General features: G+C 35.6%; 1 protein-coding gene across 1 annotated transcript in view; it reads right to left on the bottom strand.

Moving 5' to 3' along the window:
• Positions 1-727: 727 nt before the first annotated feature.
• Positions 728-12262, bottom strand: part of LOC143056616 (vitelline envelope sperm lysin receptor-like) — a 21724-nt gene continuing 10189 nt past the window's right edge. The window contains exons 6-10 of the mRNA XM_076229773.1: positions 10402-10547; positions 9510-9594; positions 7264-7417; positions 1829-2012; positions 728-1062 (exon numbers count right to left, since the gene is read on the bottom strand). Coding sequence (XP_076085888.1) covers positions 761-1062; positions 1829-2012; positions 7264-7417; positions 9510-9594; positions 10402-10547 — 871 coding nt within the window. The 3' untranslated portion in view covers positions 728-760. The remainder of the gene's footprint in view (positions 1063-1828; positions 2013-7263; positions 7418-9509; positions 9595-10401; positions 10548-12262) is intronic.

Raw genomic sequence — 12262 nt, 5'->3', positions numbered from 1 at the left:
CTCAGTTCGGGAACCTTTTCTGTTGACACACCATATATACTGCAAAACAAATAATATCTTTTCCTGATATTTTTTTCGCAACAAGCATTTGTTAGACGTCGTGATTATCCTTTTCAGTTATTTTATAACAATTTCTCGACATTATTATATAATAACGGGAATATCTTACAAACAAAGGCAGCAAAAGTGTACCGGTGGTCAAAAGTCATAAATCTATTGAGAGAAAATAAATCCGGGTTACAAACTAAAACCAAGAGAAACACATCAACTATAAGGGGCAAACAATGGAACAACAGGAACACTGAGGTGCAACAAAAACAAACGCTAGCTTACATAGAAACGAACTATTTGATAACAACTGCCATATTCCTGACTTGGTACTGAATATTTTAAGAAAAAATGCTGGGTTGAACCTGTTTTGTTGTTTTTTTTGGCTGGCCAAACCTGCCACTTTAAGACATTGTGAAAAATAACGCTAAAATGACAAAACTCAGCACAAATTCATGCAAGAAAATTCATCAAATCATATTATATTCGACACAACATGCAAACCACAGAAAAACGAACATATCCCATCAACGATAAACACCAAAAGTATGAGTAACAATCACGTTATTCTACCAGGGACATTCAAGAACCCTGTATGTGGTCGGACAGACAAACTTATTGCCAGGGGTAGATATTTCCTTGACTTTTCGAGCGGGCTCAAAAAAACAAAGTTAACAAGTTTGCACCATCTACGCTTTAATTCAAAAGCTGCCTATGAAATTAATTTCAGTTGTGGCAGCGTTTCTTTTCGTGCTATCTCATTCTGCACGTACACCATGGATCTATTAAGACCTAACAGAACTTTGACAGTGATCGCCATAAACAACATGATCAAGAAAGCTAACATTAAAATAACTATGATTTCTTTTGACCAAATGGATTCTTCTGATAGTATTTTCTTTGTTGGATGTCTAACATCATTTTGCTCTGGTACCCTCTCGTCCTCTTTGAATGCTGGTTCCTCGTTACCTTTCTTTATAAGATGGCCATTGTCTGGATTACCCGGTAATTTATCTAGAAGTTAAATAAGTATTCAATTAAAGTATAACTGCATGAATATTCATTATAATTACTGTAAAATGCTTGAAATAAAATTGACGAACAATTCTGTATGGTTTGATCAGAGAGTACATGTTATAGAAGGTCTAGGCCAAAATAAATTAATTGTTTTTTTATTCCTACCAATGTATTGTGTTTTGGTAGTTTTAATGTTTGTTTTTGATTTTGTTCTTTTGCTTCTTTTAATAATCATGTGAAGTTATCATTAAACTCTAAGTTTACCCTTCCGGAGCACCTGAGATCACCCCTAGTTTTTTGGTGGGGTTCGTGTTGTTTATTCTTAAGTTTTCTATGTTGTGTCGTGTGTGCTGTTGTTTGTTTGTCTTTTTCATTTTTAGCCATGGCGTTGTCAGTTTGTTTTAGATTTATGAGTTTGACTGTCCCTTTGGTATCTTTCGTCCCTCTTTTATGACTTTCGTGTGCATATAAACAGTTTGTTCTTGCATAACTTTCACCATAACCAGATACAAATTATGCTTGGTGTTGAATGTAAACAAACAAAGAGTTGTGAGACCAAAATAACGAAATTAAAGTTCATAAACAGAACAGAATCCTGACAAGGATTAATATAACCTAAGGTTTTCTCACACTTAGAAATTGCTTTCAGGAAACGGCATTCACTCCAACACACAATTTAACTTATTTAAGAAGTTCTCAATATCAGGTTTAAACTTTTAAATGTTCCAATTCAATATTCTATTTTCTTGACAAGACATTTTACCTTTAATATAACCATCTTGCTGTTCTAAAGCCTGTATTTCTGAAGCCTGTAAAGTATCTCCATCTAAATAGGGTTTCGCTTCTAAAACTTTGTCCTTAGGAATGTATATTGTTTCCGAATAGTGAGGCTCTCTCACGGCATATGTGTCTCTCTTCTTTCTAGTAGATTTGCTTTTACACGAACTCTGCAAAAATACAAGATGAAGTCCGCTTTTAAAGAAATAAACAGAAGTGTCATAAAAAGAAAAAGTAAACAGTCTTAACTTTATATTTATTTGTAGATTGATGCTTTGTTACATCTTTGTTTTTCGTTCATTATTTTGTATATAAATTAGGCTGCAAGTTTTCATGTTTGAAATGTTTACATGAATCATTCCAGGGCTTTTTGTAGCTGACAATGTGGTATGGGCTTGGTCATCGTTGAAGGCTTCAGTTGTTAATTTCTGTTTCATATGGTTTCTTGTGAAGAGTTGTCTCATAGGCAATCATATCACATCTTCCTTTCTAAATTAGGCAAATACCTCATTTATTTCAAAGCTTATTTAAAATAGCATAAATCACAAAGACATTAGTCACAGTAATTAAATTATATAAACAAATACGTATCGATAATTAATTTATATATTAAACGAATACGTAACAGTAATTTATTTATATAAACGAATACGTAACGTTCATTTATTTATATAAACGAATACGTTGTAACGGTAATTTATTTAGATAAACGAATACGTAAAAGTCATTTTAATAAACGAATACGTAACAGTAATTTATTTATATAAACGAATACGTAACGGTAATTTTTTTAGATAAACGAATACGTAACGGTAATTTATTTATATAAACGAATACGTTGTAACGGTAATTTATTTAGATAAACGAATACGTAAAAGTCATTTTAATAAACGAATACGTAACAGTTACTGTAATTTATTTATATAAACGAATACGTAACGGTAATTTTTTTAGATAAACGAATACGTAACGGTAATTTATTTATATAAACGAATACGTTGTAACGGTAATTAATTTAGATAAACGAATACGTAAAAGTCATTTTAATAAACGAATACGTAACAGTAATTTTTTTAGATAAACGAATACGTAATGGTAATTTATTTCGATAAAAAAAAAAATACGTCACTTGACTCTTGTTCAACATCAAATGGCTTTAACTTTATCTAGATTCAGGACAAAGATCATTTAACAACAATTTGATTTGGTTGGGTGAAGTAGAAGGACAGGGTTGAATGTTCCAGTACAAACAAGTGAAACTGAAAGCTACTGATCACTGATGATATTCCGGCTCAAATACTTGCCAGTTAACAGGAAGACTAGTTGTTCCAACGAAAAATATTCATGGGACGGAGCGGATGGACTGAGAAATGGACGGATGGATGGATAAACGGACAAAAGGTAATAGTATACAGTAAACCCCCACTTTTATAAAGCCGGGGTACAGTTGCAGATCCAGAACTTTTCATAAAGGGGGGGGGGGGGCTCCAGTCATGCTTCAGTGATTTCCTATATAATTAACCAAATCTTTCCACGAAAGTGGCCCCCTGGACCCGCCTATGGGGTATAATGATAAAATATCCTTTCATAAAAAAAAGTTCAGTTAATTTAGGCAAAAGCAGCATTCTTCGTGTATTGGTGTGTTTGCACACAGGATGGTGATATGCGTCTAGTGTGGTGTGGTCATAGACTTAACATCCACCATCAGCTAGTTCACTCTGTGGACGAAAAGAGAGCCGAGTGCGTCAGCCTCTCCTGCTGGTACAAAACCTCTACACCATCAAGACTCTTGCAATGCCTCCTCGCGGTAATACACAGATACTGGGGTCTAGTATCTCAGGCTAATTTGCAAGGGATCTCAGAGCAGCAAGGGCCTTAGAGATGCAGAGTGCAGGCCCACCGGCGAGTGGACACGCCCTGGCTCTCATCAACCTTGCCCCAGCTATGGGTTAAATGCCCCACTGCCTTGTGGGTGACTTGGGAATAGTCAAAGGCTATGGAAGTTAATCCAAACAGAAAATCCGGGTAGATGGAACTCGTTAGCAACAGCAATCGTCTAAGGGATGGAAAACCCCTACAGAACAACCCGACCCTTCACGTAGAAGGTTTAGCTTAGGGCCAACACCCCTAACTTGTAAAAAATATTACGTTACAGAAACGTCTACAGAAGAAAACCCTCTTACTCGTCAACGGCTTGAGATAGAGGTAAACACAAAATCAAAACCACGAGGACAACATATGACGCGAAGGCCGATGAAGTTGTTCTCACCTAAGTATCCAACTAAAATTGGGACTTGGAATGTACGAACACTGTATCAAAGTGGAAAGAGCTTGCAGACAGCCAAAGAAATGGACAGATACAGTATTGAAATTTTAGGACTCAGTGAAGTAAGATGGAATACATCTGGCATGACAACGTTAAACACTGGTCATACCATCATCTACTCTGGTAACAAAAACGCCACTGACACTCATGATAAAGGTGTTGGATTCATGCTTACTAAAAAGGCAAAGCAGTCTCTCTTAGAATGGAATCCTGTGTCTTCTAGAATAATCACTGCCAGGTTTGACACAAAATTTCAGAAAACAACCATAATCCAGGTTTACTCACCAACAAATAATGCAGATGAAGAAGAGAAAGACGACTTTTACAACTCTCTGCAAACCACTGTAAATTCTGTGCCAAAACGAGACATCCTCATGATACTAGGAGACCTCAATGCAAAAGTGGGTAAGGACAGGACAGGGAGAGAAAGAGAAATGGGACCAAATGGAATCGGTGAAATGAACGAGAACGGTGAAATCTTTGCTGATTTTTGTGCTGTAAACAGTCTAGTAATAGGCGGTACACGTTTCCCCCATAAAAACTGCCACAAGGTTACTTGGGTTTCGCCGAATGGAGTGACAGAAAATCAGATAGACCATATTGCTATATCCCAAAGATGGAGGTCATCTCTACAAGATGTGCGAAACAAGAGAGGAGCAGATATAGCATCAGATCACCACCTAATCATTGCAAAGATACAACTAAAACTACTATCAACAAAAAAAGCAAAATCTAGAAGAAAGAAATTTAATGTTGATCTATTCACAGACCCTAAAGTTGTTCAAGACTACCACATTCTGCTACAAAACAAATTTAGTGTACTTGAAAATCTACATGATGAAGAAACAAGCATCAACACAGCATGGGAAATGACCAGAGATTCTATTGTTCAAGCATGTGAAGAAACTGTCGGCTATCTCCAACAAAACCGCAAGCAATGGATGTCAGAAAATACCTGGAAAATTGTCAACGAAAGAAGACAAGTGAAAGAAAAAGTTCTAACTGCTATAACTAGACAGCAAAAAAAAACAGACACAAGAACAGTATAGCAATAAAGATAAAGAGGTGAAGAAAAGTTGCAAACAAGATAAAAGGAACTTCGTAGAACAACTAGCCAAAGAAGCCGAAGCTGCTTGTAGCAAGGGAGACACCAAAACCCTATACAACATTACAAAGCAATTAAGCGGTAAACCACCAACTTCAAATACACCTATCAAAGATAAAGACAACAATACCCTCACTAAACTGGAAGATCAACTTGAAAGGTGGAAAGAACATTTCGAGCAGGTTCTTAACCGGCCCCCACCTACAGATCCACCTGAATTACAAAATGGTCTAATATTAAACATCAAAACCAGCAAAATAACAAAAACTGAACTTAACAAAGCTATCAAAAGTCTAAAAAATGGAAAAGCAGGCGGCATAGATAACATACCACCACAAGCTATAAAAGTCTTGGATGATACATCTGTCCTTAGCCTGTTACAACTTCTAAATAAGATCTGGGAAGAAGAAGAAATACCAGATGATTGGAGTAAAGGACTTTTGGTGAAAATCCCTAAGAAAGGTAACAAGTCGCTTTGCAAAAACTGGAGAGGTATCATTTTATTGTCCATACCTAGTAAACTGCTCTGTAGCACCATCCTTAGCAGAATGAAAAATGAAGTCGACAAGATACTTAGAGATGAACAAGCTGGCTTTAGACAAGAAAGATCATGTGTAGACCAAATAGCCACATTGAGAATTATTATTGAACAGACAATAGAATGGCAGACGACACTATACCTAAATTTTGTGGATTTCCAGAGAGCTTTTGATAGCATTGACCATCAGGTTCTATGGGACATTCTGGCACACTATGCATCCCGCAAAAGATCATCAAAATGATAAAACTGCTTTACGACCAATTTTCCTGTCAAGTTATACATGGTGGAACTATGACCGAATCATTCCCTGTTACAACTGGGGTACGTCAAGGTTGTCTTCTCTCTCCTCTCCTTTTCCTAATAGTAGTTGACTGGGTTGGTAAATCAGCCTACAAAGATCCAAAAGGCATCGGATGGACCCTCACAACACGTCTTGAAGATCTCGAATTTGCTGATGACATTTGTGCACTATCCCATCGCTTTCAAGATGCACAACATCAGACCAAAAGTCTTGAAACAGTAGCAAAACAAACAGGCCTATACATCAACGCACAGAAAACTAAATCAATGAGGCTAAATACAAACCAGCAAGATTGTCTCAAGATCGACGACTCTACTGTTGAAGATGTTCAACAATTCACCTATCTTGGAAGTATTGTCAGTACATCAGGAGGCACAGATGAAGACATATCGGCAAGAAAAAAGAAAGCTCAACAGGTATTTTCCATGCTTAAACCTGTTTGGAGGAGTAATGCTTTAAGAACTAGCACAAAGTTAAGGATATTTACCACCAATGTCAAATCTGTACTCTTATACGGATCAGAAACCTGGAGAGAAACAGCTGCATCCATCAAATCTATCCAAACTTTTGTCAATAAATGTTTGAGAAACATCCTCAACATCAGATGGCCAAACAAAATATCCAACAATGAGTTATGGAGAAGAACCAAACAACAGCCAACAACCCAGACAATGAGAGCAAGAAAGTGGAAGTGGATCGGGCATACCCTAAGAAAAAAAGACACACACATTACCAAGCAAGCCCTAGAATGGAACCCCCAAGGACATCGAAAAAGGGGAAGGCCAAAAAACACCTGGCGCAGGGGACTAACAACCGAGCTGAGTAAAATTGGGATGACCTGGAAAGAAACAGAACGAATAGCCATGGACAGGAAGAAATGGAGAGAAACTGTAGTCGCCCTATGTCCCCCTTGGGACGAAGTGGATTAAGTCAAGTAAGTCAAGCATTCTTCACAAAATGCAATAACGTGTTACAATTTTTGTTCTATGATTGTGCATTTGAAACTACTCGGGCTTGTTTAAATTACTTACTCCCGTTTAAAACTACTCGGACTTGTTTAAATTACTTACTCCCGTTTGAAACTGCTCAGACTTGTTTAAATTACTTACTCCCGTTTGAAACTACTTGGACTTGTTTAAATTACTTACTCCATCACACGGTGTCCGACAGACCACAAATGAGCAATCATATTTCATTGTATTCCCACCAGCAGTACGGAACATTTCAAATACAGGACTTAAAGCAACTTTACCAGTTGTTATAAAGCCTGCATCCGATTTAAACAGAGACCCTTGTCCACATCTGTAAAAAAGAAATAAAAAATTCGAGTCTACTTTTCCTTGTACAGTTTTAATACAATGATGTACTACTATTTCATTGAATGGTTTACGTTTTTAGATAGTTCGTCATTTCATGCATGTAAATCCTTCTAAATTAATTAAGACTGATTGGTTGGTAAATAAATCTTAATTTAACATAATGCCAATGTCTAGCAATTATTACTATCGTTTGAATATGTACTGCTTTTCACTGGACCAAACCCCTGCATCGGTATCAACGTGTTAGCTTACATAGTTATAGCTAGCATGAAAATATGTCACTCTAGTACCTAGACTTTCATACTTTCTACTCATACACTCCTCATACACACGGAAATCATTCTATCATACATTGTGTACTACGCATACACACAGCAATCACTATCATATGCATAAAACTACTAAATAAAATTTCAACACGTTATGAAAAAAATAGACATAAATATTAATTATCTTCACAGTAAGCTTACCCTCCTGTTAATATTCATAGTTTTATTACTTTGTTAAATTAATTATACATTATACAAATATGCATATGCCTATCCTGATGTTAATAGACACAGTTTATATAGTTCACTGTCCCTGCCAAGTATAAGTACCCAGTTGTTAATTAACACACTATTCAGATATATTTACCCAGCTGTTAATTAACACACTATTCAGATATATTTACCCTGCTGTTCATACACACAGTATACAATATACCTGTACTGCTTTTAATATACACAGTATACAAATATCCTATCCTGCTGTTAATATACACAGTACACAAATATCCTACCCTGATGTTAATATAAACAGTACATAAATATCCTACCCTGTTATTAATATACACCGTACACAAATATACCTACCCTGCTGTTAATATAAACAGTACACAAATATCCTACCTTGCTGTTAATATACACAGTGCACACATATACCTACCCTGCTGTTAATATACACAGTACACAAATATACCTACCCTGCTGTTAATATACACAGAACACACATATACCTACCCTGCTGTCAATATACACAGCATACAAAGATATATAACTTGTTGTTATATAACTTATATATCTAACAGGATACCTACCCTGAGGTTATTACGCTCAGTATGCACATTTACCTCCCCTGCTGTTAGTATACACAGTATACAAATATTCCCACCCTGATGTTCAAATATACAGCATACAAAGATATATAACTTGCTGTCAATACACACAATACACAAGATATATATTAAGATATATAACTTGCTGTTAATATACACATTACACAAATATGCCTACCCTGATGTTAAAACACACATTGTACATACAAATTTACCTACCCTGCTGTTAATAACAGAGTACACAAATATGCCAACGTACCCTGGTGTTAATACACAGTATACAAATTTACCTACCCTGCTATTAGTATTACACAGTACACAAATATTCCCACCCTGCTGTTCAAATATACATCATACAAAGATATATAAATTGCTGTTAATATACACAATACACAAATATGCCTACCCTGAGGTTAATACGCTCAGTATGCACATTTACCTACCCTGCTGTTAGTATACACAGTACACAAATATTCCCACCCTGCTTTTCAAATATACAGCATACAAAGATATATAACTTGCTGTTAATATACACAATACACAAATATGCCTACCCTGAGGTTAATACGCTCAGTATGCACATTTACCTACCCTGCTGTTAGTATACACAGTACACAAATATTCCCACCCTGCTTTTCAAATATACAGCATACAAAGATATATAATTTGCTGTTAATATACAAAATACACAAATATGCCTACCCTGAGGTAAATATGCTCAGTATGCACATTTACCTACCCTGCTGTTAATATACACAGTATACAAATTTACCTACCCTGATTTTGATATTGACAGGATACAATTTACCTGCTGTGCTGTTAATATACACAGTATACAAATATTTTTACCTTTCTGGTAATAGTTATACAATTTACCTACCCTGATTTTATATACAAATTTCACATATATATTGACCCTGCTGTTAATATAGGATATTTATATGATGTTCCTGTTGTACTACATGAGATATATATTTACCCTGCTGTTAATATCGGATATTTGTATGATGTTCCTGTAGCACTACATGACAATGCCTGAAAACCCTGCTCATCTGAAGAGTTACCTGTTAAATATGTCAATGTTATAAGATTATTGTGATAGACACAATGCATTATCACTGAATAATTATACATTTTTGTTTAGGGGTCAGCTGAAGCACGCCTCCGGCTGCGGAATTATCTCGCTTGTTGAAGACCCATTGGTGGCATTCGGCTGTTATCTGTTCTTTGGTCGGGTTGTTGTCTCTTTAACATATTCCCCATTGTCATTCTCAATTCTTTACATTACATTTTTGACGTATAGTAATTACATGTAACTAACGTATCAAATGGTTAAGTTTTCACAAAATCACTCAGATTTATTGCAGCTGTCATTGTTATATAATAACATTAGATGTATGTTTCACTATAATTCGTTATTCTGATTGGCTAACTGCACATCACGTGTTATTCCTTAAGCAATTGCATTACTCAATAAAACTTTTCATTCATGATAACACGAGGTCCCACAATAAAGTGCACAGGTGAATTAAATAAAAAGTTGATAAAATTCGTGTTTTCATGATCCTAGCTAACAAATGTAATTAAGTATTAAATGCTTCTTTTTGTAACTTCATAGCTATAGGGTTGTAAAAGCGTTGACCGTGCGCACATTTTTAGAATGAAGCGCGGAAGCGCTTCATTCAAAATGTACTTCGGTCAACGCTTTTACACCCCAATGAAGTTACAAAAAGAAGCATTCAATTCATAAATGATGTCTCTGTTCGCTTACAATAATGTTAAAAACACTTAACAAATGACAACAATAACTTAATAATAACGATAATATTTCCAATGATTATATTTTGTAATGCAGTTGACAGAATACTTACCAACAAGAACGGCTTTTAATTTTACAATTTTGCCAATCAGGATATTTCCCGTAATACAGTTATTATTCAGATCCGCCACACAGATATTTATTGTAGATTGACTGGTTTCCGCCAAATGCTGTTCAATCTGTTTGACTGGGACCTTACTGAAAATTCACCAATTAATATTCTCGATAAATTTGAAATGATTGGTAGAACTTGAAAGAGGTTTTACATGCACATGGTAAAAACGGCAGTAATATATAGACAACGGCTGTTTTGTTAGTTTTACGATTAATCAGTTTTTCAAATGTTTGATTTCAAGACTTCTTGCTTGCCAATCGTAACCCAGCTGTACATGGCCATTATAACTTAAAATTTTTTTTTTATCTGCATGCGTATCCGCGATCTATTATTCCCATGAAGCCGGCTATATATATATATGATCTAATGACGCTTCGTACTTTCTAAGGGAAACGACAATGTATTTGTGTTAATTCAGTTTTGAAAACAGTAGATATGTTGGCGGCGCCACAGGATTTAAATTCGAACTAGACAGTTGATAGAATCACGTCCATTTTCACAGAACTATAGTACATATTGTTGCTGATGCTCGTCTGTAGGTGCGAGATTTTCTCGCTGCGTTAAAGAGCCATTGTTGGTCTTCGTGGCTGTTTGACAAACTTTGAACGTTGACAGTGGAACGTCGACCTTGATCTTACCGGACTTATACATGAAGGGGGGCAATACCTTTATAACTGGTTTTTTTTTGTTGCCAAAATCGAGGTGTTATTAACATGTTAACGGACCCCCTATTGCGCCCCTCATATATCTATAATACTTAAATAACGAGGTCTAATTTGTCAGCCGTCATGGGTTAAAAACGACAAATCAAAGAATTCAACTTTATATATAGCTAATATAGGACAATGTGTAGATTAAAAATTTCACCACTCCAGACCCTTTTATTTTCCACATAATATTGCCAATAATTAACAAGTTCCGGGTCGAATCCATACCGATACCAATAGTATATGCACCTGTTACCTATTACCTTATCTGTACGTTCCGCATCTGATAGGCGCACCACCAAACGGTGTATTTAGGATTTTGCTATATACACGGGTGATAATCACTGGGTTGACACTACTAAATTCAGTCATTGTCAAATTGTTCCCTATTGTAGTATTTTAATCAGTAAGACTTTCTAAGATACCAATACGAATACTAAAATTCTGGACTTAAAATAAGGCGTATAGGTACAGTTTTCAATTTGTTAGCGGGCATGACGTAAAACAGCGAATCAAAGAATTCAACTTTATTTATATCTAATATAGGAAAATGCTGTTGTCTTGATTAAAAAATAATCCATTCCAGGACCTATTGTTTTCCAAATAATTAATATTACCACTGAATAATTGATAAGTTCCAGGTCGACGGGTTCAAACAGAGATTTGAAAGCAGAGAAAACTGTGTATCTTATAATCGGCATGACGTTATCAGATGACAATACCAATACTAAAATAAGGCGTACGCATAGTTATATACTTTAATTCAGTCACGAACCCTTGATATCACGGGTGCGTTCTAGTCTATGTAATAAAGGAAGACCGATTTCAATGAGCCGCAACTCCTCTGAAATCATTCAAGGACGGACATACTTTATATTGTATTATTGATATGACGTATACATGTATATATAGTGTTTTGTACTTCCTAAATTTGTCTGTGATTACTGAAGCAATCTTTTTCTCCACAGATAACGCCAATTTTTTGGAGAAAATATCAAAATTCGCAGACCATTATCGATTTGTGTCTTATACGCTTTCTTTCATGCTCAGTATAGATGTACTTTATGAAATTTTGAAACTTGCCTTATTGT

Source organism: Mytilus galloprovincialis, chromosome 13 (assembly GCF_965363235.1).
Source record: "Mytilus galloprovincialis chromosome 13, xbMytGall1.hap1.1, whole genome shotgun sequence".
NCBI lineage: Eukaryota > Metazoa > Mollusca > Bivalvia > Mytilida > Mytilidae > Mytilus > Mytilus galloprovincialis.
This window is presented reverse-complemented; position numbering and strand designations above follow the sequence as displayed.